The 25,414-nt window shown below is 43.3% G+C and overlaps 1 protein-coding gene across 1 annotated transcript in view; it reads right to left on the bottom strand.

Annotated features, from left to right (window-relative positions):
- The window catches only part of PIK3C2B (phosphatidylinositol-4-phosphate 3-kinase catalytic subunit type 2 beta), a 130,578-nt gene that overhangs the window by 14,941 nt on the left and 90,223 nt on the right, over positions 1–25,414 (bottom strand). Inside the window, 15 exon segments of the mRNA XM_030221025.1 lie at positions 106–230; positions 309–512; positions 3,397–3,501; positions 9,654–9,682; positions 9,685–9,809; positions 10,787–10,956; positions 11,049–11,185; positions 13,543–13,575; positions 13,578–13,671; positions 18,731–18,823; positions 19,445–19,552; positions 21,399–21,579; positions 21,672–21,766; positions 21,891–21,984; positions 24,153–24,341. Of these exon segments, the coding sequence (XP_030076885.1) occupies positions 106–230; positions 309–512; positions 3,397–3,501; positions 9,654–9,682; positions 9,685–9,809; positions 10,787–10,956; positions 11,049–11,185; positions 13,543–13,575; positions 13,578–13,671; positions 18,731–18,823; positions 19,445–19,552; positions 21,399–21,579; positions 21,672–21,766; positions 21,891–21,984; positions 24,153–24,341 (1,782 nt within the window).

The following is a 25,414-nucleotide window of genomic DNA, read 5'->3' on the forward strand; positions in this document are numbered from 1 at the left end:
ACAGTGATGTCTCCCCAATTATCTTATCCTGGTGTGTATTGTTGGAATTTGTTTTTGGGAGGGGATTAAGGAAGAGAAGCATCTTATTGGCATGAATGACATTACCTGGGGAGATGAGAGGATGGGAAGAGGAGCCGCAATTTATTGTGAAGCTCCTGGAATTCCTCAAATGATCTGTGCACGTAGGTGGTTTCCTGGGGGCTTTCCCGTTGCACTTTCACAATGTAAACCTGGAAAGAGAAGGAATGACTGCTGCATGATCCAAAATACCCTCACGGAAACGTTAGCAGTGTGGGACAAATACTCACATAGCCTTTGCTGGGGTTAAAGACCTTTTCATAGCGACAGAGAAAGACATCACTAATACGACCATCTGCCTTCAGGGTGTGCACCCTGGGGGCAAATGAGAGCTTGAGACGGTCATCAGAGCCTGTGAATTTCATCTGTGCTAGATTGTGAATGAAGAAATTCAGCTTTGTAGCCACACTGCCCAGGCTGGACTCAATCAGCCTGGAAGAAATAGCATAAACGGGTCATTAGCCCTACATCCTCAGTCTGTGTTCTGGTGTTATTCTCCTGCACAAATACTGAAAGTAAAAAACGCAACCTTAAACTACAGTGACTAACAATTGTAACAACAGGCATGGACTCATGGACTTCAACCTTCCTTCAAAAGATGACACTGAAATAGCTGTGATATGAGCAGAGATTGTGAGCTGTTTTACTGCTGGATTTAGCCACTTGTAGGTATCTGGCCCTTTAACAGACACTAATACAAATCTTTAAAGTTTTCACAGAGAAAAAAAAATAAAACTTCTGCTGGACTGCCTTACTTCCAGTGCCATGCTGTTTTTGAAAAGCCCTTAACACTGGGATATACTGCACCTGAGACCAGGGTGGGGGCTAAATTCAGGCACTTCCAGGTCCCAGCTCCCCACCTCAGGGACCCTTTTAGATTCTGTAACTGAATTCTTTCAGGCAATCTGGTTAGCATAAGCCCCTTGCTAGGCCTCACTGAGGGGCTGATATAATAAAAGTGTGTTAGGATTTGAACAACCGTGGGTGCCCTGTGCTATCTGTTAATGCTCTAGGCCAGTGGTTCCCAATCCCGGTCCTGGAGGCACCCCAGCCAGTCAGGTTTTCAGTATATTCACAATGAATATTCATCAGATAGATTTGCATGCAGTGGAGGCAGTGTATGCATATCTTTCTCATGAATATTCATTGTGGATATACTGAAAACCTGACTGGCTGGGGTGCCTCCAGGACCGGGATTGGGAACCACTGCTCTAGGCTGTGACAGTTAAGTTTCAACCTCTGGCAGAAAGTTCAAGTTTAAGACTATGGGGAAAAGTGGTTTAAACTATTTAAACTGGTTAATAAATAGCATGTTTTTTAAAATTCAAACTGCTTTTATCAATAAACCTACAATTTTTCTTTTATCCCCTCAGGACCCCTCCCAAGAGCAGGAAATGACAGAGAGAATGGCAGCAATCTCCCCCAAGGATTCTGAGGAGGTGGGAGAGTTTTAACACTCCTCACATTGTATGGAGTGGCCCTAGCTGGACATACAGTGGGGGAAATAAGTATTTGATCCCTTGCTGATTTTGTAAGTTTGCCCACTGACAAAGACATGAGCAGCCCATAATTGAAGGGTAGGTTATTGGTAACAGTGAGAGATAGCACATCACAAATTAAATCCGGAAAATCACATTGTGGAAAGTATATGAATTTATTTGCATTCTGCAGAGGGAAATAAGTATTTGATCCCCCACCAACCAGTAAGAGATCTGGCCCCTACAGACCAGGTAGATGCTCCAAATCAACTCGTTACCTGCATGACAGACAGCTGTCGGCAATGGTCACCTGTATGAAAGACACCTGTCCACAGACTCAGTGAATCAGTCAGACTCTAACCTCTACAAAATGGCCAAGAGCAAGGAGCTGTCTAAGGATGTCAGGGACAAGATCATACACCTGCACAAGGCTGGAATGGGCTACAAAACCATCAGTAAGACGCTGGGCGAGAAGGAGACAACTGTTGGTGCCATAGTAAGAAAATGGAAGAAGTACAAAATGACTGTCAATCGACAAAGATCTGGGGCTCCACGCAAAATCTCACCTCGTGGGGTATCCTTGATCATGAGGAAGGTTAGAAATCAGCCTACAACTACAAGGGGGGAACTTGTCAATGATCTCAAGGCAGCTGGGACCACTGTCACCACGAAAACCATTGGTAACACATTACGACATAACGGATTGCAATCCTGCAGTGCCCGCAAGGTCCCCCTGCTCCGGAAGGCACATGTGACGGCCCGTCTGAAGTTTGCCAGTGAACACCTGGATGATGCCGAGAGTGATTGGGAGAAGGTGCTGTGGTCAGATGAGACAAAAATTGAGCTCTTTGGCATGAACTCAACTCGCCGTGTTTGGAGGAAGAGAAATGCTGCCTATGACCCAAAGAACACCGTCCCCACTGTCAAGCATGGAGGTGGAAATGTTATGTTTTGGGGGTGTTTCTCTGCTAAGGGCACAGGACTACTTCACCGCATCAATGGGAGAATGGATGGGGCCATGTACCGTACAATTCTGAGTGACAACCTCCTTCCCTCCGCCAGGGCCTTAAAAATGGGTCGTGGCTGGGTCTTCCAGCACGACAATGACCCAAAACATACAGCCAAGGCAACAAAGGAGTGGCTCAGGAAGAAGCACATTAGGGTCATGGAGTGGCCTAGCCAGTCACCAGACCTTAATCCCATTGAAAACTTATGGAGGGAGCTGAAGATGCGAGTTGCCAAGCGACAGCCCAGAACTCTTAATGATTTAGAGATGATCTGCAAAGAGGAGTGGACCAAAATTCCTCCTGACATGTGTGCAAACCTCATCATCAACTACAGAAGACGTCTGACTGCTGTGCTTGCCAACAAGGGTTTTGCCACCAAGTATTAGGTCTTGTTTGCCAGAGGGATTAAATACTTATTTCCTCTGCAGAATGCAATAATTCATATACTTTCCACAATGTGATTTCCGGAATTTAATTTGTGATGTGCTATCTCTCACTGTTACCAATAACCTACCCTTCAATTATGGGCTGCTCATGTCTTTGTCAGTGGGCAAACTTACAAAATCAGCAAGGGATCAAATACTTATTTCCCCACTGTAGCTCCTTGATTCCCAGAGCCCAAAAATTGGTCTTTTTTTCAGAACCCAAAACAGCTCTGCCTAGAAGAACTTCCTCCAAGGTAGAATGATCCCCGACAGCTTCTGTAAGAACAGTTCAGGTCGGAACCAGATTGCACAGGCCTACTGCATCTACCATGCTGCTGGAGACTGAGAAAATACAGACACAGCACTGGACTGGTCGGAGGGATGAAGAGGAAAGCATCTTTTCTCACCTGTGAAGTAGGTGGTGGCATCAGCCTCTGAATCCTGTGGTCGGAGAGCATCATAAACATATTTCAGATCTTCCAGGTCGACAGTTCCGGATTCCACAGAAAGCATCTATGAGAAGAACGGTTTCACAGAGAGATGAGATAATATACAAGACACAGTAGAGGGGCATGTGCAAGACAAAGGATAGCACAGCCCAAAGCAGTGAGGGTGTATCACAGAAGTAAGGCACAATGTTAACGACAGGCAGTTGCTATACCAAGAGGACATACGAAGCTGCACTTGGTGGTGCAAGTGCAAATCCTGTGTGTACGTTTTTACCACGGTGTTTGCAGTAATCAGTGCAAAACTAAACTGGTAGTTTTTGCTTTAATTATTCCCTAATGAAATATTACCTAGAGAGATTTGTGTCTGCCCTCTCTGCAGGTAATTTTGTGGAAGAATTAAAAAAAAAAAGTGTGCGTCCATACTCCATGGTTCACTTACATAAGTACATAAGTAATGCCATACTGGGAAAAGACCAAGGTCCATCGAGCCCAGCATCCTGTCCACGACAGCGGCCAATCCAGGCCAAGGGCACCTGGCAAGCTTCCCAAACGTACAAACATTCTATACATGTTATTCTGGAATTTTGGATTTTCCAAGTCCGTTTAGTAGCGGTCCTATGGACTTGTCCTTTAGGAAACCGTCCAACCCTTTTTAAACTCTGCTAAGCTAAACCGCCTTCACCACTTTCTCCGGCAACGAATTCCAGAGTTTAATTACACGTTGGGTGAAGAAAAATTTTCTTCCGATTGTTTTAAATTTACTACACTGTAGTTTCATCGCATGCCCCCTAGTCCTAGTATTTTTGGGAAAGCGTGAACAGAAGCTTCACATCCACCTGTTTCCACTCCACTCATTATTTTATATACCTCTATCATGTCTCCCCTCAGCCGTCTCTCTTCTCCAAGCTGTAATAGCCCTAGCCTCCTTAGTCTTTCTTCATAGGGAAGTCGTCCCATTCCCTGCTATCATTTAGTCGCCCTTCGCTGCACCTTTCCAATTCTACTATATCTTTCTTGAGATGCGGCGACCAGAATTGAACACAATACTCAGGTGTGGTCGCACCATGGAGCGATACAACGGCATTATAACATCCTCACCACCTGTTTTCCATACCTTTCCTAATAATACCCAACATTCTATTCGCTTTCTTAGCCGCAGCAGCACACTGAGCAGAAGGTTTTAGTGTGTTATCGACGACGACACCCAGATCCCTTTCTTGGTCCGTAACTCTAACGTGGAACCTTGCATGACGTAGCTATAATTCGGGTTCGTTTTTCCCACATGCATCACCTTGCACTTGCTCACATTAAACATCATCTGCCATTTAGCCGCCCAGTCTCCCAGTCTCGTAAGGTCCTCTTGTAATTTTTCACAATCCTGTCGTGATTTAACGACTTTGAATAACTTTGTGTCATCAGCAAATTTAATTACCTCGCTAGTTACTCCCATCTCTAAATCATTTATAATATATTAAAAAGCAGCGGTCCTAGCACGGACCCTGAGGAACCCCACTAACTACCCTTCTCCATTGTGAATACTGCCCATTTAACCCCACTCTCTGTTCCTATCTTCAACCAGTTTTTAATCCACAATAGGACATTTCCTCCTATCCCATGACCCTCCATTTCCTCTGTAGCCTTTCATGAGGTACCTTGTCAAACGCCTTTTGAAAATCCAGATACACAATATCAACCGACTCCCCTTTGTCCACATGTTTGTTCACATCCTTGAAAGAATTGAAGTAAATTGGTCAGGCAAGATTTCCCCACACAAAAGCCATGCTGACTTGGTCTCAGTATCCCATGTCCCTTGGATGTGCTTCTGTAATTTTGTTTTTAATAATAGCCTCTACCATTTTCCCAGGCAACCGACATCAGACTCACCGGTCTATAATTTCCCGGATCTCCCCTGGAGCCTTTTTTAAAAATGGGCGTTACATTGGCCACCCTCCAATCTTCCGGTACTACGCTCGATTTTAAGGATAAGTTGCATATCACTAGCAGTAGCTCCGCAAGCTCGTTTTTCAGTTCTATCAGTACTCTAGGATGAATACCATCCGGTCCAGGAAATTTGCTACTCTTCAGTTTGCCGAACTGCCCCATTACGTCCTCCAGGTTTACCGTGAAGTCAGTAAGTTTCTCCGACTCGTCCGCTTGAAATACCATTTCAGACACCGGTAACCCACCCAAATCTTCCTCGGTGAAGACCGAAGCAAAGAATTCATTCAGTCTCTCCGCTTCGTCTTTGTCTTCCTTGATCGCCCCTTTTACCCCTCGGTCATCCAGCGGCCCAACCGAGTTCTTTTGCCGGCTTCCTGCTTTTAATATACCGAAAAAAAATTTTACTATGTTTTTTTGCCTCTAATGCTATCTTTTTTTCATACTCCCTCTTGACCTTCTTAATCTGCGCCTTGCATTTGCTTTGACACTCCTTATGCTGTTTCTTGTTATTTTCAGATGGTTCCATAAAGATTGGGATATATATAGAACTGGAGAGATTGTGACCCAGAAAATCAACTGTTACGACAAATAAAGGAAAATCTTGGAGTGACATTCGGGGCAATGATGCTTAGTAATGAAAAGTAATCACTGCATGGTTACATATAATCCAAACTAAGAATAGTGTTCCATTTTACACCTAACCTCTTCCTACTCCCCCCCCCCCCCCCCCCCCCCCCGCCTCCCATAAACGCTTTTATAGAGTGTGGCTAAGATTACAGCATCGTAGACAATGGGGGGAAATTTAACCACACTGAGGTGGGTAACAAGGACTAAAGAGCACTTTCTGTAAGTAAAAGCCTGGGTTCAAAACAGGTGAGGAAAATGATAAAGTGAATGAAGAAAAGGGCTAAACAGGGTAGAGGCAGAGACAGCGGCTGGAGATTGAGGGCATATGACAGTATCTGAAAAAGATAACAACTCTTATAAGACAAGGCACACTCACTCCATGACACCCTTTCAAATACCACTAAGACAAGGCAACGCTCCTTGACAACTAATAGACAAGGAGTCCAAGAAGGTATTTTGTGACACAACCTACAATTAAGCTGTGTAATTTGCTGCTGGAATGTAATCCGGGCAGTTGGCACAGCTGGAATTAAACTGGTTTTAGACAAGTTCCTGGAAATACAAAGTCTAGGCATCATTATTAGGCGTGGAGACTTGAGAAAGCCACAGCTTATCTCTGGCTATGAACAGTAAGAATGGATCGCTTGTGTCCTGGACTTGTCATTGCCAGAGACAGCACGGTGGGCATGACTGGCCTTTGTAGGTCATAGTAGGTATTGCTTTCTTTTTGGCACATAGCAAGTTATTTTAAAACCAGTGTGTTTTTTCACATTTTTGAACTCACGCAATGCACAAACTTGGTGCCATCAGATGTATTTTATTAATGTCTTTTTCAAGGTAATCTCCTTCATTTTAGTACACTAATATGGCGCCACGTTAGATGCATATATATATTTTTTCTAATGGCACTTATTTTCTCTAATGAGACTTTCTTCTTACCGGCACTGTGTTCGTTACGATGTTATGGCTTTCCATTTAGCATTATAAACTTTATTTTCAACGCATTTTCTATGGCACTATTTGGGACACATTTTAAGCAGCTGGTAATATGATCTTCTCCGTGACACATTTTTTACATCGTCATTCTTATTTGGATGTGTGCACATATATTTCGTCCATATACAAGATATCTCTTGACATTTCCTCCCCCTTGTTCAACCTCCATTGTTATGGCACTATTTCAATTTCACGTACAATATGCTGTTCACGTTCTGACACAATGTTTACTTACCGATCATTGTCAAGGTTGTTTTGATGCAGGGCAAATTTATATGTTCTTCTCTAGACATACATATTACTTCGATCACTTATACACCCAGACTACTCCATTTGTGGAACAATATGCTGAATTAATATTTGGCACATCAAGAACAGATACATGGATGAATATTGCTATATACTCTAGGCCATCTCCAGTTGCTGAAGAGGTTTTGTAAACTTTGTTTCTCCATTTGTGGGTTCACAGTCACTCCCCGCCTTTTCCATGTACATCCCCAATGACTATCTGAATGGGCTTATTTTCTAGCTTATATTCTACCATTTGTATCTGTATGATACTAAGCTTACCAGTGAAACATCCACAGAACCAGGTTTTTCTTCCCTTGTTCTCTCATTTCTTAAATAAATAAATATATATATATTTTTACATACTTTTAAACCATACAGTTTTTGAAAATGTAAAGTTCTGTTACTTTATTCACAATCTGATTCATTGTGTATGTTTTACAGCCCAACCTACAGTAACAATATCCGAGGTACATTTGATATTGAAAGTCTTTCAGATCAGTAAAAACGACTGATTTTGGTTCGTTTGAATTTTAGAGTACATTTATGGCCGAGTGACAGTCCGATTAGGTTTTTCAATATGGGAGTTGTACATATTAGTATTTTTACACTATTATGTTTATTATTATGTTTATTTTATATTACAATTTTTATGTTGTTATGGTTTTATAGCTTTATTTCAATTAGTTCTCTAGCATTTTAGTCCATTTTTTAAGCATTTCATTATATCCTTTTCTGATGTAATATTACTTTTTTAATGTTTTTACATTTACACATGAAATTCACTGTTTTCGTTGTACATCAGAATTTTATATGCTCTTACATCTGTTTATGTTCTTGATTTATGACCAATGTTTGTTAAGTTTATTTTTGTGATTGTTCTCATGGTTTATGTTAAACTAGTAAGAAAGGCCTGTTTCTGAGGCCAATGAAACGAGCGCTAGCAAGGCGCTTTCCCTACCACCCCCCTCCCCTTGTTGGTGGACTTACCCTCTGTGGTTATCGCAGCGGATCAGGTGTTCGGACGGCACTCCGTGGGGGGGGAGGGTCTGCGAAGGTTGCTGTTTGTCGGTGTGCGTGGGGAGCGTCGGAGGAACTGTGGATTCGTTGAGTGTCATAGCCCCGTCCTGAACGTCATCACGTTGTGACGCGAGGGCGGGGCAAGCACTCATGGTGGAAAACTGATCTGGACCATGACACCTTAACTTGGAATGCTGGGTAACTTTGCCTCATAGAACGTTGGCGGTGCATTTTATATAGAGAGATATGATATTCTTATATGTATTTTTTTAAATGTTCTTTTAGAATCCTGAGGCCAAAACATAAAACTCACTTCAGATTCAAGACTTTTTGCCTGGCTTACTTGGGTACATGGTCTACTTCACACTGTCTTTTCTGTTGTACACCTTTTTGTGGGATTTCAGATTATTCCGCTTAGGTAGATTTTAACTGGTAATTAAGGGGGAAAGGGAATGGGACTTATATACTGCCTTTCTGTGGTTTTTCCAACTACATTCAAAGCGGTTTACATATATTGAGGTACTTGTTTTGTACCTGGGGCAATGGAGGGTTAAGTGACCTGCCCGGAGTCACAAGGAGCTGCAGTGGAAATCAAACCCAGTTTCCCAGGATCAGAGTCCGCTGCACTAACCACTAGGCTACTCCTCCACTAGCAACATTCCATGTAGAAGCCTGCCCTTGCAGATCACCAATGCGGCCGTGCAGGCTTCTGTTTCTGTGAGTCTGACATCCTGCAAAACAGGGAAGGGGAAGGGAATTGGGACTTGATATGCTGCCTTTCTGAAGTTTTTGCAACTACATTCAAAGCGGTTTACATATATTCAGGTACTTATTTTGTACCAGGGGCAACGGAGGGTTAAGTGACTTGCCCAGAGTTACAAGGAGTTGCAGTGGGAATCGAACCCAGTTCCCCAGGATCAGAGTCCGCTGTACTAACCACTAGGCTACTCCTCCACTCCTTTAAGACTTGTACATTACGATGTACACACATAGCTAAAGGTGTTTCATAAACTACATGCATGTATGCTAACTCTGCATGCGCGCAACCCAAACTCTGCCCCTGCGCATGTCATGGCACAAACATTTACGCCAGTTGGTATTTTATAATTGTGGCCACTACATAAAATGACCAGTCTTGTTGAGGGTCTAACTCTGGATTTAAGGGTCCCTGCAGCCCTCATGGTATCATTAAAAGTTTCACTAGTTCTTACTAGGTCTATCTAATCAGCCACTTCCCTAACATTAAAGATTTCACTACTACCACCCTAGTACAGGGGACCTTGCCATCACCTACATGAACTGTAAAGGTCTCACGTCTCTCTCCACAATACAAGCAGGTCTTACCAGCCCCAAAAGGTTCAGGAACAAGTGGTGTGTTTGCGGATCAGGTTATATGCCTGGCAGCAGAGGTCAACAAATCGTGAAAGCGGCTGGAGGGTTTGTCACCCCCCATTGATGACAAAGGCCATGTCTGAGGTGAAGACAAAGGGAGCCCGGTCGCTAAAAGAGAGAGACAGAAGGTGCACAACCACTAAATCACACATCTGTACATCATGAAGAAAAATGCAAAAAGACAGGACAGTCTTGCTCAATCATTGTCTGCACTCATCTTTTGAAAAACTAACAAGTAACAACTAGGTTGCCATAGCTGACATTCAGAATTCCTACCGCACTCTCTGTATCTGATACTTTTCTCTCACTGCCCTTTACTTCCAACAGCACATAAGACCAGCGGTGGCAATGCAAAGATCATCACAGCAAGGAGAACAGAAATCAGTCTGATACTAGATTAGAAATATAAAGAATCCAATGAGAAACAGCAGGATCAAATCACTACAGACAGAGTACGCAAAGATCTGTCTGGTTGTCTTTTCAGACTTAATTAGAACAATCTTTGGGGATTGAAGTTGCTCCTCATCCCTCTCGGTTGTCTTGGCAAATTGATGCCGACATAAAAACAGGCAGGGTGGAGGCATTCCCAAGTACAGTCTGTGCCGATATCCCAGGATTGATGCATAAAATCAGATGGATAAGTCTGGTCACTGAAACTTTATCAGCATATATTCAACAGCAGACTTATCTGGTGAAAATCTGGATCAAGTTGAATCTCAGGCTTACAATGTTTCCAGCATCGCTCTCAGACTTAAGTATCAGACAGTGACACCCCTGGAGGATACCCTGCATTACCACTTTATACAAACATAGGTATCACCTCTTAAGAAACCTGAGATGGGTTACAGCAAAATATTAAGAACAGAATGAATGCGCTAAAACCCCTGGATCCCCCGTCATTGCCTCACAATGATCCTCACTCCCGCCAGGATCCCCCGCCACTGCCTCACAATGATCCCCACTCCCTCCAGGATCCCCCCTCCCACCAGGATCCCCTGCCACTGCCTCACAATGATCCCCTGCCACTGCCTTACAATGATCCCCACTCCCCGTCATTCTGCCAGAACTTAGCACTTAGTACTCACCGTTTGATGTTACCAAACATCTGGGCGTGGCCTAAAAACCTGCCAAAGTCTATGTGGAAGACATGGCCACTAGTTTTCAACATTATATTATCATTGTGTCGGTCACAGATTCCCAGCACATATGTAGCCACACAGCAGCCAGCACAGGAGTAAATAAAGTTCTCCACTGCCTGCAAGTGAATGAGAAAGACAGACAAGAGTAAAAGAAAAGATAAGAAAATGAAAGCAAGAGAGATCAGTGTCCCTGTCCTGCTCTCTTCACCTTCTCATACTCATCTTCTGCGGGGTTGTGTTTCTGCAGCCAATCGGCTAGAGGACGGTCTTTGAAAGAGCCAGTCACGCCATGCTCCACCTGGATCTTACGCAGAGTCTCTGCACTGGGAATCATCTCCACCATCCCTGCAAGTACAGAAATAATCTATCACTCAGCAAAGGACTGCTCCGTTACTGTTACACAATTTAGACAGTAAAAACTCAAAGGCTAAAGGGAGATATGATAGAGGTCTCCACAGACTCTAGCTGATTATTTCCATGATAAAATCTGTAAGATCAACCTTGAATTTTCATCCAAACCCTCCCCACCTCTCTCTCCCTTAGTCTTCACCCCCTACTCTCCTTCCTCTCCTTCTTTCTCCTTCTCAGAAGTTTCTACTGAAGAAACTGCCCTTCTTCTTTTCCCCTCTAAATGTACTACCTGTTCCTCTGATCCCATCCCCACTTACCTACTTAACACTATCTCTCCTACTATCATCCCTGTCATCTGTCACATCCTTAATCTTTCACTCTCCACTGCAACTGTTCCTACGACCTTCAAACATGCTATTGTCACTCCACTCCTTAAAAAACCCTCACTTGACCCTACCTGTCCCTCCACCTATCGCTCCATCTCCCTTCTCCCTTTCCTCTCCAAACTACTTGAATGCGCCGTTCACCGTTGTTGTCTTGACTTTCTCGCTTCTCAACCTATTCTTGACCCACTTCAATCTGGATTTCGCCCTCTTCACTCTACTGAAACTGCACTTACTAAAGTCTCTAATGATCTGCTTCTGGCTAAATCCAGAGGTCTCTATTCCATCCTCATCCTTCTTGACCTATCTGCTGCTTTCGACACTGTTGACCACACCTTACTCCTCAATACGCTGTCCTCGCTTGGATTCCAGGGCCCTGTTCTTTCCTGGTTCTCTTCCTACCTCTCACTCCATACCTTCAGTGTTCACTCTGGTGGATCCTCTTCAACTTCCCTCCCGCTTTCAGTAGGAGTGCCTCAGGGTTCTGTCCTTGGACCACTCCTTTTCTCCATCTATACCTCCTCCCTTGGTGCCCTGATCTCATCCCATGGTTTTCATTACCATCTTTATGCTGATGACTCTCAGATCTACATCTCCACCCCTGAAATCTGTACCTTAATCCAGGACAAAATCTCTGCCTGCTTGTCTCACATTGCTGCCTGGATGTCCCAACGCCATCTCAAATTAAACATGGCTAAAACTGAACTTCTCATTTTTCCCCCTAAACCCTCCTCCCCTCTTCCCCCATTCTCTATCTCTGTTAATGGCTCTCATATCCTCAAAGTCTCCTCGGCTAGTAACCTTGGAGTCATCTTCGACTCCTCTCTCTCCTTCTCTGCTCATATTCAACAAATCGCCAAAACCTGTCGCTTCTTTATCTTCAACATTAGCAAAATTCGACCCTTCCTTTCTGAACACGCCACCAAAACCCTTATTCACACCCTTGTTACTTCTCGCTTGGACTATTGCAATTTACTTCTCACTGGTCTTCTGCTCAATCATCTTTCTCCTCTCCAATCTGTCCAGAATTCTGCAGCTCAACTTATTTTCCGCCAGAATCGTTTTGCCCACACTAGCCCACTCCTCAAGTCACTTCACTGGCTCCCTGTCCGCTTCCGTATACAGTTCAAACTCCTCTTGCTGACCTTTAAATGCATCCACTCTATGACCCCTCACTACCTCTCCTCTCTCATCTCTGCCTACATTCCTCCCCATGAACTCCGCTCTCTGAACAAATCTCTCTTGTCGTCCCCCTTCTCCTCCACCGCTAACTCCAGACTTCGTTCCTTTTGTCTTGCGGCACCTTATGCCTGGAACCGTCTTCCCCCTTGCTGACCCCCCTCCCCCCCCTTTCAAATCAGCAATTAAAACATGGCTTTCTCAACTGACCACTAGGGGAAACGTCCGTGAATGATTCATGGATTTCTGGTCTCGTTTCCCTTCCCCCCCCCCCTCCTCTCTTTATGGCTAGCTCTGGTCATTTTCCCTGTCCTTTGCCTTTTCACCAGAGCTAGCCATAAAGAGAGGGGGGGAAGGGAAATGAGACCAGAAATCCAGGAGTCATTCACGGACATTTCCCCTAGTGGTCAGTTGAGAAAGCCATGTTTTAATTGCTGATTTGAAAGGGTGGGAGGGGGATTTGCTACGAATACTCAATGGTAATGTATTCCACAGGGCCAGGACTGCAAAGTAAAAGGCTGAATTAGTGGCAAACTGCATTTCAGAGACAATTAAAGACTTGTAGGCTGGATTTAGTAAGTAATTTTACTTTCATTGTTTTTCATCTTGTTAATTTTTTTTATTTTCTTTATACATATTTCATTTTTTTTAGTTTATTATATACTGTATCATTGTTTGTTATACTATATTATTACACTGTTCCCTGCTGACATTAATCTAGGTTATATAAGGGGAATATAAATGCTGAAAAGAAATACACGGGCGAAAAAGAACTAAACTGTGACTCACCTCGTCCTCGACCAGTGGAAAAGCAACGGAAATGACCATGCGCATATCCAGCCCCTCCTGGATCCAGATCTTGTTCATGATACGGATCATCTGCAAGGTTAACATGTCTTGGCGGAGGTCATCTCCGCACTGCAAGAGAGAAAAGACAGGATACCACTGTGCGGCGAGAACACCTCATGAAGATGCAAAATCATCGCCTTCTGAAACAGCACAGGAGGAAAAGTGCAAAACGGATTAGGAAAGCTTGCTGTAGTTTTGAGGAATTTAAAAATGGAAGGGGAAGCATCGGAGAAGTCCATTTTATTGGTGGTTACGCGCATCCTTTATTTCTATTTGATTTTTGTTGCTGGAACCCATGTGAAGTTTTATCGAGCAGACATAAATAAGTAAATTGCTTCCTTCCTCATGGTGCCTGATTAACTTACCAATAATGAGTTGTGGTTGGTGGAAGAGATGGAAGGTGACTAGAGAGGACTTTAGCACAACAGTTTGGTGGCTGAAAGATGAGCTTATCAAGCATGTGTGTGTGTCTTCATGTTTGTATTTTATATTTAGTTTTATTTCATTGTTTTTTTTTATATCATGCACAGAGCTTCGGATGGGCCTACTATTAAGACTGTGGTTTATAAATTACTATTAACTGACATGAAAAGGATTAAATTTGCTTTGCCTTTGGCTAGTCTCATCAAATAAATAAATGAGCCTATGAAAACACCATGGATTACTGGGAACATTCGACTGTATCTTTACTGCCTCCTGCTTTCTACTGGAGCCCGATCTCTCTCCCTGTTATTTATTTATTACATTTGTACCCCGCGCTTTCCCACTCAGAGCAGGTTCAATGCGGCTTACATAGTAACAGCAATTACAGAGTATTGATGAAGAAAAAAATAAGTTAAGTATATCAGAATAATAAAAGAAATAAGTAGGTAGAGATGGGCAAGAGTGAAGGGAGTAGGAGAGGTATGAGCAAGGGTAGGTGAGCAATTGGAGGAGGGGTAGAGGAGGCAGAAGGGGGATGGGACAAGGGATAAGCATAGGGAAATTAGGTAGGAGAAGTAGTCTAGGTCATTGTCGTTGTCTCCTGGATATGTGATGGTAGATGGGTTCATAGGATTAGTCTTGGTCATTAGGGTAGGCTTGCTTGAACAAAATGGGTTCTTAGTGATTTCCGGAAGGGTAGATAGTCACTGATTGATCGGATAAGTCTGGGGAGGACATTCCAGAGTAGGCTGCCTAAGAAGGAGAAGTTGGATCCATAATAGGTTTTGTACTTGAGTCCTTTGCAGTTGGGGTAATGTAGGTTGAGGTAAGTTCGTGAAGTTGTAGATATGTTTCTGGTGGGAAGGTCAATCAGATTGAACATATAGCCCGGAGATTCTGGACACAGACTTACCTTTTGGTCCACAAGTTTCTGCATTAATTAAATGCTGTCTCTTTGCTTTAAAACAGTTCTGTTAGGTCTGCTGTTTTTTTGGATGACAGTTCACAAATGACTCTTTTATAAGCTCTAATTGTTTTTTTGCTTAGATTATTGCAAATGTGCTATATTCTAGTTTACCTCAATTTCTCCTCAAACATATTTAATCCATGCAAAACACTGCCCTCCAGATTCTTTCACATGCCACAAGGTTGACTGTATTACACATCTGTTTCTCTGTCACCACTAGTTACCCATTGAATATCGTGTTCGCTTTAAAATACTCTCTCTCATTCCTAAAACATTACACGTAGGGATTCCTTCTTATCTCTCTGCACTGATAATGCCTATAGCCCACACTGACCTTCTATGCTCACTGTCCGACCATCATTTGCACATCCTATCAGATCATCAACTTGACATTCTGCTTCATTGTATTTGCTCCAGTACTTTGGAATGCACTGCCCTGCTCACTTCATCTGGAAGACTCCTTTCAGAAATTTAAAAGAGTCTTAAAGACACACCTGTTCTCTCGATGGCCTTTAGTGATAAGCTGGGGGGGGGGGTGATGGGGTCACTGGAGTTTGGACAATTCCTGATGAATACCTTTTTTTCCTTGTTGACTATGTCTTGAGGAAATGAATGTACCTATTCCTACGTTTTTTATTATCTCTTTTCTATGATACAATGGCATTCCTTTCTGTTTCTTTTTATTTGATATTGTAAATTGCTTTGTTATATTAATAGGGAAGGTGGTACAGCAGATAAAATAAGCGCATATTTTATCTTTCAACAGCGACACCATCACCAAGGTCTTTTTAAAGACCAATCTGTAGTGCAACAAAGTCAAAAGACAACACATCAAGGATTTTGCTCATTCTTTATTCATAAGGTTCCTGATGCAGGCTTTTTGGCCGAAACGCAAGTCCTGTGTTGCGTCCATGTTCAATAAATCTTGTTTCAGGAATCTGTGGTTATTTTCCCACTTCGTTCACCTTTTGCTACACACCGTGGTCTCTTTCAGTTCTCCACCTAGGTGGATTTCTTTTGGATCTTAGTAAGTTATAGAGCCAGACAGATGTGTTAAGTTCTTGTTTATAAAATTATCCTCCAGCTTTTCCTACATAAGCACAGAACTATGGAACGCATTACCAAAAGCCGTGAGAACAACTTATGATCACCTAAACTTCCGGAAATCATTAAAAACTAACCTGTTCAAAAAGGCATACCCTACTGACCCAACTTAAATGCCTGTACCCTGCAACACAACAAAACCAAAGCTCGTAATGGACATATAATAACTCTTCCTCTCTACGATTCTCTTCCTCTCTACGATTCCCTAATGTGTTTCTACACACGAACCTTATTCTACCACAACATTACTGTATTTGTTCATACCGGAATTGGTGAATACCTTTACGATACTATGTAAGCCACATTGAGCCTGCAAATAGGTGGGAAAATGTGGGATACAAATGTAACAAATAAATAAATAAAATAAAACCATTTTGAACATGATGGAGACAGTATGCATGCAGATTTATTCATTACAGATATCCTGAAAATCTGATCCACTTGCAGCCCTTGAGGACTAGAGTGAATAGCTCTAGCATAGACAAATGAGATAATAAACCAGGACTTTTTTTGAGGGGGTACCGAGTACCTTTTCCATTGTCTGCTATAATTAACCCATGGACCCCAAGTTTTAATGAAAGAGCTCAGGCTCTACAAACCAATTCTGCCTTGTCATAGATTCTGTGGCTGGTTGCAGGGGGCCTAGCTATTCTGGGGTGGGTCCCTCAGTGATTACCCCAACCCATGAAGGGTGGCCTGGCATGTGAGTATGGCACCTTTTTTGCTAGAGAAAACGCACTGAATAAAACAACCATGAGAAACAAAAACTTGCCTTCAAAAAGAGGGGTTGTGCAAGCAGTACTCCTTCGAAAAGAAAAATAAATCCCAAATCCCTCTGCAATCCCCACACTAGGCAAAGAAATTGGATCTGCAGAAATTAGCAGCTGTACCTGTCTGCAAATACTTTTTTGGGATAATTCTCAGAGTGAAAGTACTTGTATGCTTTTACTCTGAAAATCTTCCCAAGTCCACGTCATGTAGAGCAGTTATTAAATTACTCCCTCACACAGTATTTTTATACTAGGTAACCTAGTTAGAAAGTGCAAGTAGGGCACCTCTTTTGAGGCTATTTTAGTTCATCTCTTCCTAAAATACCCTCACAAAATGTGGAAGAATAGAAGATAAATGCATTACACACATTAACATCTGCCTGGGAGCTGGTGTGAATACTACATGCATGTACTTTGCTACTCTGTGTTCCACCCAAACCCCTCCTCTGTCCATGCCTACCTTCAGACATGAATATTCTCCACGCTCTCTTTTGGCGCAAATGCTGAGACGCAGTTTGGCAGGAGATTTACTATATTTTTTCACGCTTCAGACTGACAATTCTGTTCGCTGACTTGAGTGAGCTGCGGCTGAAAGTTTTTAACCTTCTTGGAAATAATGCTCAGGAGCCCATTCTGTTTTGACCCCTGATGCAGGCATATTGATGCCGAAACACAGCTTGTGTTGGGTCTATCGATAAAGGAGTCTTGATTGCCCCATTATCTGATGGTCTTGGTGGTTTTTCTTCTCATTCTTTCACCCTCTCTTCTGCTATTTTATCCTCCATGCGCTTACCATGTACGCATTTAATCCCTGGGATTCACTTTGTAAAGGACCTCTTCCACAGCTAAAACAGAGTTTACCCAGGGTTGGATTGAATATGTTGATGCCCATATGCAGGACCAGAGCACGGTGGAGAGAGCAAGTTTATCCCACAAAGATCACAGAGCCCAATCTTACAGTGAGTAGAACCAGGATCCTTTTCAGCCCAGGTATTTGATATCTTCAAAAACTGGCACACCTACCGTAAATCTGGGCCTAGGTCTACCCCTGGGAAAAAGATCATAAAATTATCCCCTAATAGAGCAATTCTATAACTGAGCGCCTGTAATTACGTCACTTGGAAACAGAAATACACATTATACCACCTCTTTCATGGGTCTCCTTAGTAAACTTTTTTTTTAAACACCGTTGCACAGAATAATGTATTAAATAAACAATAGAAATCTTTTTTTTAAACTAAAAGTAGACAAGAATAGACAAAAACAGAATAAGAAGTATAAGAGACTGAAGGACTCCCACCTGCTGGAGACTGAGAATACTGGATATTACTATAGCTAGCCAGGGCTCTTATTGGCTCTCACAACAGTCAGAATTCTCAATCTCCACCTGCTGAAAGGAGTGCACAACCCATCAGTATCTTTCTGGGCCAGTTTAGAGGGACACTAAGGAATGTACATTATACTACCTCTTTCATGGGTGTGACTTACGTGTGTAAATGACAAGCCAAATGACTGAGCACTTTTTTGTAAGGGTACTCATGAATGGCACAGCGCATAAATGCAAGGGGGGCAACCAAATGGGCGGAGCACGGGAGGGACACTTACACACATACCGTACAGAATACAGGATGTTAAGTGTGCCCTTGTTGCTGTTAGGCATCCACAGTTACACCAGGTATATGGATGATGTAATTCCAGGCGCGTAAATGGAGGGAACGCGATGTTAGCATAACAGAATCTTAGGCTCTAGCCACACCTAAGATGAGGTGCCCAGTTAAACATTCAAATGTATGAAGTCTGTATTTATTTTTTAAATAAACAGTTTGCAAAACAGTGCTTTTCAATATCCATATTGTCAATTTACCTTAAATATGACACGAATATTTTCCCCGCGTGGATCAACATTCTGGAAGGCGAGTTTCAATGGCACAGCATTGGAGTTAAAATATGAGCAATCCTGGACGAAAGGAGTAAAAAGTAAAGACATTAGACCCCGGTCACAGCTGATACCCCTGAGGGACAAAGATAACGGCAGTACTATAAGACAGTTTGGTAGAGCTCAGGGCGAAGTGTCCTTGTCAGTATAAGTCATCAAAGGTGATGCAGCATGCGAGGTACAATTCATTTCTGCCAGCCCACTTTTAAACTCATCATCGTCTGAACCAAGCCACAGCTGTGAAGGGGCTTCTCATGATAAACCTACTGGCCAACAATGCAGCATCCAATCACAGATTCAGAATGAATTTCTAAAGAAATTATTTTCCACTGCTTATAGCTCTTCACTATCCCTTTTAAATGAATTGAATAATTGCTACAGGAATCCTTCTCTGCATCTCCTTTCAATTTGTCACGCATTCATCTGTATAATATCTTTCACTAGTTTGCACACTTGAGCTCTGAGTTACTGGCAGTACATTTTTTCTCTGGAGGAGGAAAAGGGGAAGACGATACACAGCTTATAGAAAGGAGGATGGGTCTGATTTTCAGGATATGCATATGTGAAGGCAGTGCTTCTGTCAGACCCGTCTGTGGCACTGGAAAAGCACATTCATCTACCCCATAACGTGGACTCACTCACCCTTGGAACAATTCCTTTCACCAGCAGGCTGGGACTGAGCGGAAGTCGGCACGAACCATTAATAGTAAAGAACTGTTTCACATCATCCAGACCCTCACGGAGAATCGTCTGCAGAGAAAACAGGAGTCTTTCAACTTATGTCTTTCACTGCATCTTCAAAGACTGAGCCTAATTTGGGCTGTTGAGCAGGGGAGATGAGATGTTTGAATCACACTGTACCAAGGTAAAGAAAATCTTTGTTCCTCAGACAAATGGTGATGGAACCTCTGAGACAAGGGACAGAGCTGTATCTGCTATTTAAGAAAACAGACACCCACCATCAGATCATAATGGTTTGATGAAAAGGAATCAAAGCTATGGATTTTTCTTTTAAACTCTTAGGTTTGGCAAAACGAGGAGGCACCTCAGAAAGTTATTTTATGTGCATCAAACAGCATCTTAGGTTTATAAGATTGTCCAGAAGTATTATACGCATAAACCTTTGTGCTACCGACACACGGTGTCTACAGAAGCACAACAATAACACAATTACACAGGCATTTGAGAAAGCAGTGCAAGGAGCATCAGTTAGAACAAAAAAAAAAAAAAAATAGCAGTGATACAACAGCATCACATTTCCAAAAAGGCTCCCCTGACCTAGCATGGTGTGGGGGTGGGGAGTGGCCAGAGCACCAGGGTGACAATCAGGGAAGCCCAGCTCAAATCCCACCACTGCTCCTGTGATCTTGAGCAAGTCACTTAACCCTCCAGGTACAAAATTAAGGGCTCTTTTAACAAAGGTGCGTTAAGCTCCACTACTGCCAGGCTACATCGCCCCCTAGCGGTAATTTCAGATTTGGCATGTGCCCATAACACCTGGATTATTTATTTCCTTCCACGCTCGCTGTTTCCAGCGGTAATCGGCAACTGGCACTCACCAAACGGTCACCAACGCATATAGCGTGTAAGCCCTTACCGCTAGATCAACAGGTAGCGTTAAGGACTCAGGCCGGTTTTGGCCATGCGCTGATTTCAGTTTTACCGTATGACCTTTTCCCGTCCCATTAAAAAAAAAAAAAAAGCCCTTTTTTGCAGACGAGGTAAAAACTAGCCCAGTGTGCACCCAAAACACATAAACCTTTTACTGCGGCTTAGTAAAAGGACCCCTTAAATTGTTAACACCCCAGGGACAGGGAGATACCTAGTGTACCTGAATGTAACTATCAAAAAATAAAGAAAAAAATTCTTCGGTCAGCATGAGCAGGTGCGATCATTTTCATATCGCAGCATCACTGGCCTTGATGGTGGTGAGATTACAAAACTTTGCAACGGAAAAAAGTTTGGAATGGGCTATTAGCAGAAAAGGTGCAGACCATCAGTCTGGTAGATTTTGGGCTGCTCGGGACAGATGTGGAGGCATCGGTGATGGGGAAAATATTGAGAAGGTAGCTAAAAGACCGGAGAGAAGAGGGGGTTTGTGTTGGGTTGTAGAAGGGATTTTGTGTGTGCCTCTGTCTAAAGAAGGCAATTTTAACATTTCCAGGGATTAAACAGTGCATTTCATGGACTTCCATAAAGCCGTCTGCCCTGTATGTGGCAAAAGCAGGTGCAGACTTCTGTTCGAGGCATACTTTCAGCCACTATATGGGGTGTTTTACAAAAGAAACGTCTCTGTACAGATGAGCAGGTGTAAATTTGTGAGCACAGTGCTATGCATACATAAGAGCACTGCAGAAATAACTAGAGGTAGCATTAGAATCTGGCAAAGGTCACAGAATGAAAAGGACAAGTACATTTTTTTATTAATGTGGCAGTTCGAAAATGACCCCCATCAGATGAATCTCTACTGGGACCACTTGGTATTTATCTGCCCTCATATACTATGTTACCAGTCTTCTTTGAACCCTTCCCCTGCCTCTCAACAATACGTCATCCTTCCTACGTCAAAAAGGAAAGAGTAAAAGTTCGGACCAACCTGTCTGGAGGAAGGTGTAGCCTCACGGACTTTCTGAGCCAGTTTGGACAGGGTATTGACTAACCAGCACTGCCGGTCAAACTCCTCCCTCAGCCCCTTCCCGCAGCAACACAGCAAGGCAGCCAGGAGGTATTGGTAACGTATACTGAACTGTGGGTCTTTCAGGCCATCCTTCAGCAGCCTAAAAGGATACAAAATCAGAAGGTTGTCATTTCATTTTAGGATTCTGGTGAAAGAACACAGGGGGTCAAGAGGCAAACTTTCAGTCTTTACCAGAAAAAGTAATGTGTAACCCTCAGGTCACAAATTGCTCGTTTCAGGAGGAACCTGACAAGGGGACTGTCCAGGTAACATTCATACTTCAAGGCCTATGAAAAGAAAAAAATACGAGTTGTATTGATGGAGGAAGAGAACTGAACATAAATCTCCAGGATCAGTGAGATGAGCCTGTGAGATCCCCGATTCCCAGGAAGATCCTTCTGTTCCACTCACTTGTACAAGCTGAGGTAGATAATCCAGTAGTTCAGTGTCTGAAATAGAATCGATCCATTGAACGGCTGTGCGCCTCACCTCCTGATCCGGGAATCTAAAAGTCAAGATGATAAAGAGAAGAGAAAGAAGAGGCTGAGTCCCAAATCTGGGATAGAAGGTTCTGCTATAAGTACATAAGTAATGCCACACTGGGAAAAGACCAAGGGTCCATCGAGCCCAGCATCCTGTCCACGACAGCGGCCAATCCAGGCCAAGGGCACCTGGTGAGCTTCCCAAACGTACAAACATTCTATACATGTTATTCCTGGAATTGTGGATTTTTCCCAAGTCCATTTAGTAGTGGTTTATGTCCTTTAGGAAACCGTCTAACCCCTTTTTAAACTCTGCCAAGCTAACCGCCTTCACCACGTTCTCCAGCAAGGAGCCTGACTGAATGGAGCTAAAAGCACACATGGATTATATAACACGTGACGCAATGTGTACATTTAGCTGCATTAGAATGAGGCCTTCCTGTGGATGTGTCAAGGTCAGAAGAAGAAAATAGTAGGGCTGTGCAGCGGAGGGGGGATTAATCACAGTTAATAAAATTAATCACCCCTCCCTCGCCAACTCCCTCTTACCTTAAAAGTTCCTTAGCAGCAAATTGTGTCAGAGGGAGATGGGACCAAGGAGGTTAGAGAAAGAACAAGAGAAGGCATGACATCACAAAGCTAAAGCCAGTTTCCCCCAGCAGCCACCACATTTGTACACCCAAAACAAAGCAAGAACGATATCAGCTGCCATATCCACATTATCGTTCACTGTTATTTTATCTCAGTTATATTTAGAAACATGCCACCTTGTGCAGTATACGGACGTACATGGAGGAATTACCACAATGGATTAACTTTTCATCGGTTAGAGTGGGAATTTGTCCTAGATCTTAACCATTTGGAAGGCTGGTTAGAGGGACACCCTAGCATCTTAGCAGGTGTTGTATTGGTGCTGAGATTTTATCACCTAGTAAAGGGCCACCAAAACAGACATCATATTATGAGAATCAGGTGCTCAACATTCAGAGTTTTTATTTTTAAGTACAAAGGTGTTTTTAAAACTTCAATTAGGTTGAAACCTTTTAGCATTTAAAATCTTTTTTCCTATACATAGATCAAAAGAGAAAGATCGTATGTGGGAACTTGCTTCTTGTGTTTTGTGGAATGCAATGGTATATTATAAAAATGCACTCATTTTTTTTTTTATTACTGATATTTAAAAGAGAAGTGTTGAATAATGAAGGAAAAGCTACTACATTCATGCAGGTCCTGTTTGGATGGCTTTTTTTTTTTAATCTTTGACCATTGGCTGTGTGTTAGTATATAGATGAGTCCTGGGAAAAATTATGGCTAAGGGAAAGCAGTTGTAGCTGGAGCTGAATAACATTTATATTTTGCAAAATGGTGCCGCATAGCTTGATGGGACATCCTTATTGTCAGAATAGAGTAAATCATTTCTTAGCTATTTTGGCGGGTGAAACCAGTCAGGTGAGCTTATAGGGAGGGAGGGGAGGTTTTTGAGGTATGTTTCTCTGTAAAAGTTTATATTGTGTCATGTTGGATGGTTCGCTGGTTTTTCTTCTTTTGTATGAAGCTTATCCATCAACTTCTGTATACTGCCGTCGAGGCGCATCATATGTTGAGCTCTCTAATTTCTGAATTTGTGGGAAGTCCATAACCAGATTTTCTCTTGGTTTCTTATCAAGTAACAACCAAAGGAGATTTGTTTGACCCCTGATGCAGGCTCACATGCCGAAACACGGCCGTGTCGGTTCGTTTTATGGTTATTAATAAAGCTTTTTGGATTCCCTCCACATTTGTCCTCACTTTTTTGTTTGAATTGTCTTTAATTTGCTTGAGGATTTTCCTCTCCGCTTTTTGTTTGCTGATACTTCATGGGTATACCTGGTCTTGATTTGTCCTTGACATTCTCAGAGCATAGACCATAGAAATCTGCCCAGCACGGCCCTCAATTCTAAAACTTCTGAAGAAAACCCCTTTGTGACCTCCCCCCAGCCCGTTATTTTATTTTTTTTTATTTTTGTTACATTTGTACCCCGCGCTTTCCCACTCATGGCAGGCTCAATGCGGCTTACATGGGGCAATGGAGGGTTAAGTGACTTGCCCAGAGTCACAAGGAGCTGCCTGTGCTGGGAATCGAACTCAGTTCCTCAGGACCAAAGTCCACCACCCTAACCACTAGGCCACTCCTGGTGATAAAGAGACTTACGCTGCGTGCAGAAGACCCAAGGCATCTTGATGGTTCATATGCGTCCACTGCTTGAGTAGGGTATAAACATCAGGCAGGCAGGCCCACTCCCAGCTGGGGGCGCTAGCCAGCACTAGAGGCAGGGAGCTGACCTCCGAGTGGCAGTAATATCGTTTCTCCCACAACTGCTTCTTGTCTGAATCAGTCAACCTGTATCAGCAAATATCAAAGACTTCAGGCACTGGTGACAGATACATCTCTCAGCACAATGTCATGTCCCCCAAAAATCTCTCAGTGAGCCACCCCCCCCCCCCCCCCCCAGCCCCCATGATACATCTCTTCCCCAGAAATCTCTCAGGGGTCCTTTTACCAAGCTGCGGGAAAAAGGCCCTTGTGTTAGTGGTGGGGGATGTTTTCCCTGCGCACCAGGGCCCTTTTTAGCGCAGTGGGTAAAAAAGACCCCAGACACACATGGCCATGCGTTATGAGAGCTCTTACCTCATGGCCGTGCAGCAGGGAGCCCTTTCCGACACCCAATGAGGTGGTAATAGGGGCTCCCGCAGTAACCGGGCAGCGCTGATGCCCGATTACCGCCGGGTTATTGCCGTGCAAATAATTTCCGGGCATTTTCTTTTTCCCCTGGAAATGGCACACGCTCGGGGCAGGATTACCGCCAGTAGCCATGTTGGGCTGGCGGTAGTCCCAGAAGAGCGAGTGGTAAGCCTGCATTGGGCTTCTGTGAAAGGGCCCCTAAGTAAGCCATCCCCCCACAGCCCCCATGATACATCACTTAGCACAGTACCACACTCCCCCAGAAATCTCTCAGTGAGCCCCCCCCCCAGCCCCCAACCTGGACTGTCCTTAGGGATGTATCCCTAAGGACAGTCCTGGTCCTCACTGAAGGTAGCTCCCAACCTACAGGACAAATATTCTTTAGTAAATCCACTACTAGGAGGAAAAGCAGGAATGTCGCTGCTATTTAGGAATGTAGGAAGAAGGAGGAATCCAGGGTTCAAATCCCACTTCCCTACTTCTTAATCAACTTGCCCATAGTCTCATTACCGTTAGCCTGAACTAGACAGGCTGCTGCTCTTTTTATGTCTTCCTTTGATTTTTTTTTGCTCTCTAGAACTAAAGGAGTTTATGACAGCGTCATTTCCTCCTCTCTAGCTCTGTGGGGCTCTGCGATGTGCAGCAGCCAGCGGCCCGAGGAGGCTCTTTAGTACCTATGGCCACCATATGGAAGTGCTGTGGAACTGCAGAGTTGTTAAACTGCTAATGTA

Source organism: Microcaecilia unicolor, chromosome 12 (assembly GCF_901765095.1).
Source record: "Microcaecilia unicolor chromosome 12, aMicUni1.1, whole genome shotgun sequence".
NCBI classification, from domain to species: Eukaryota; Metazoa; Chordata; class Amphibia; order Gymnophiona; family Siphonopidae; genus Microcaecilia; species Microcaecilia unicolor.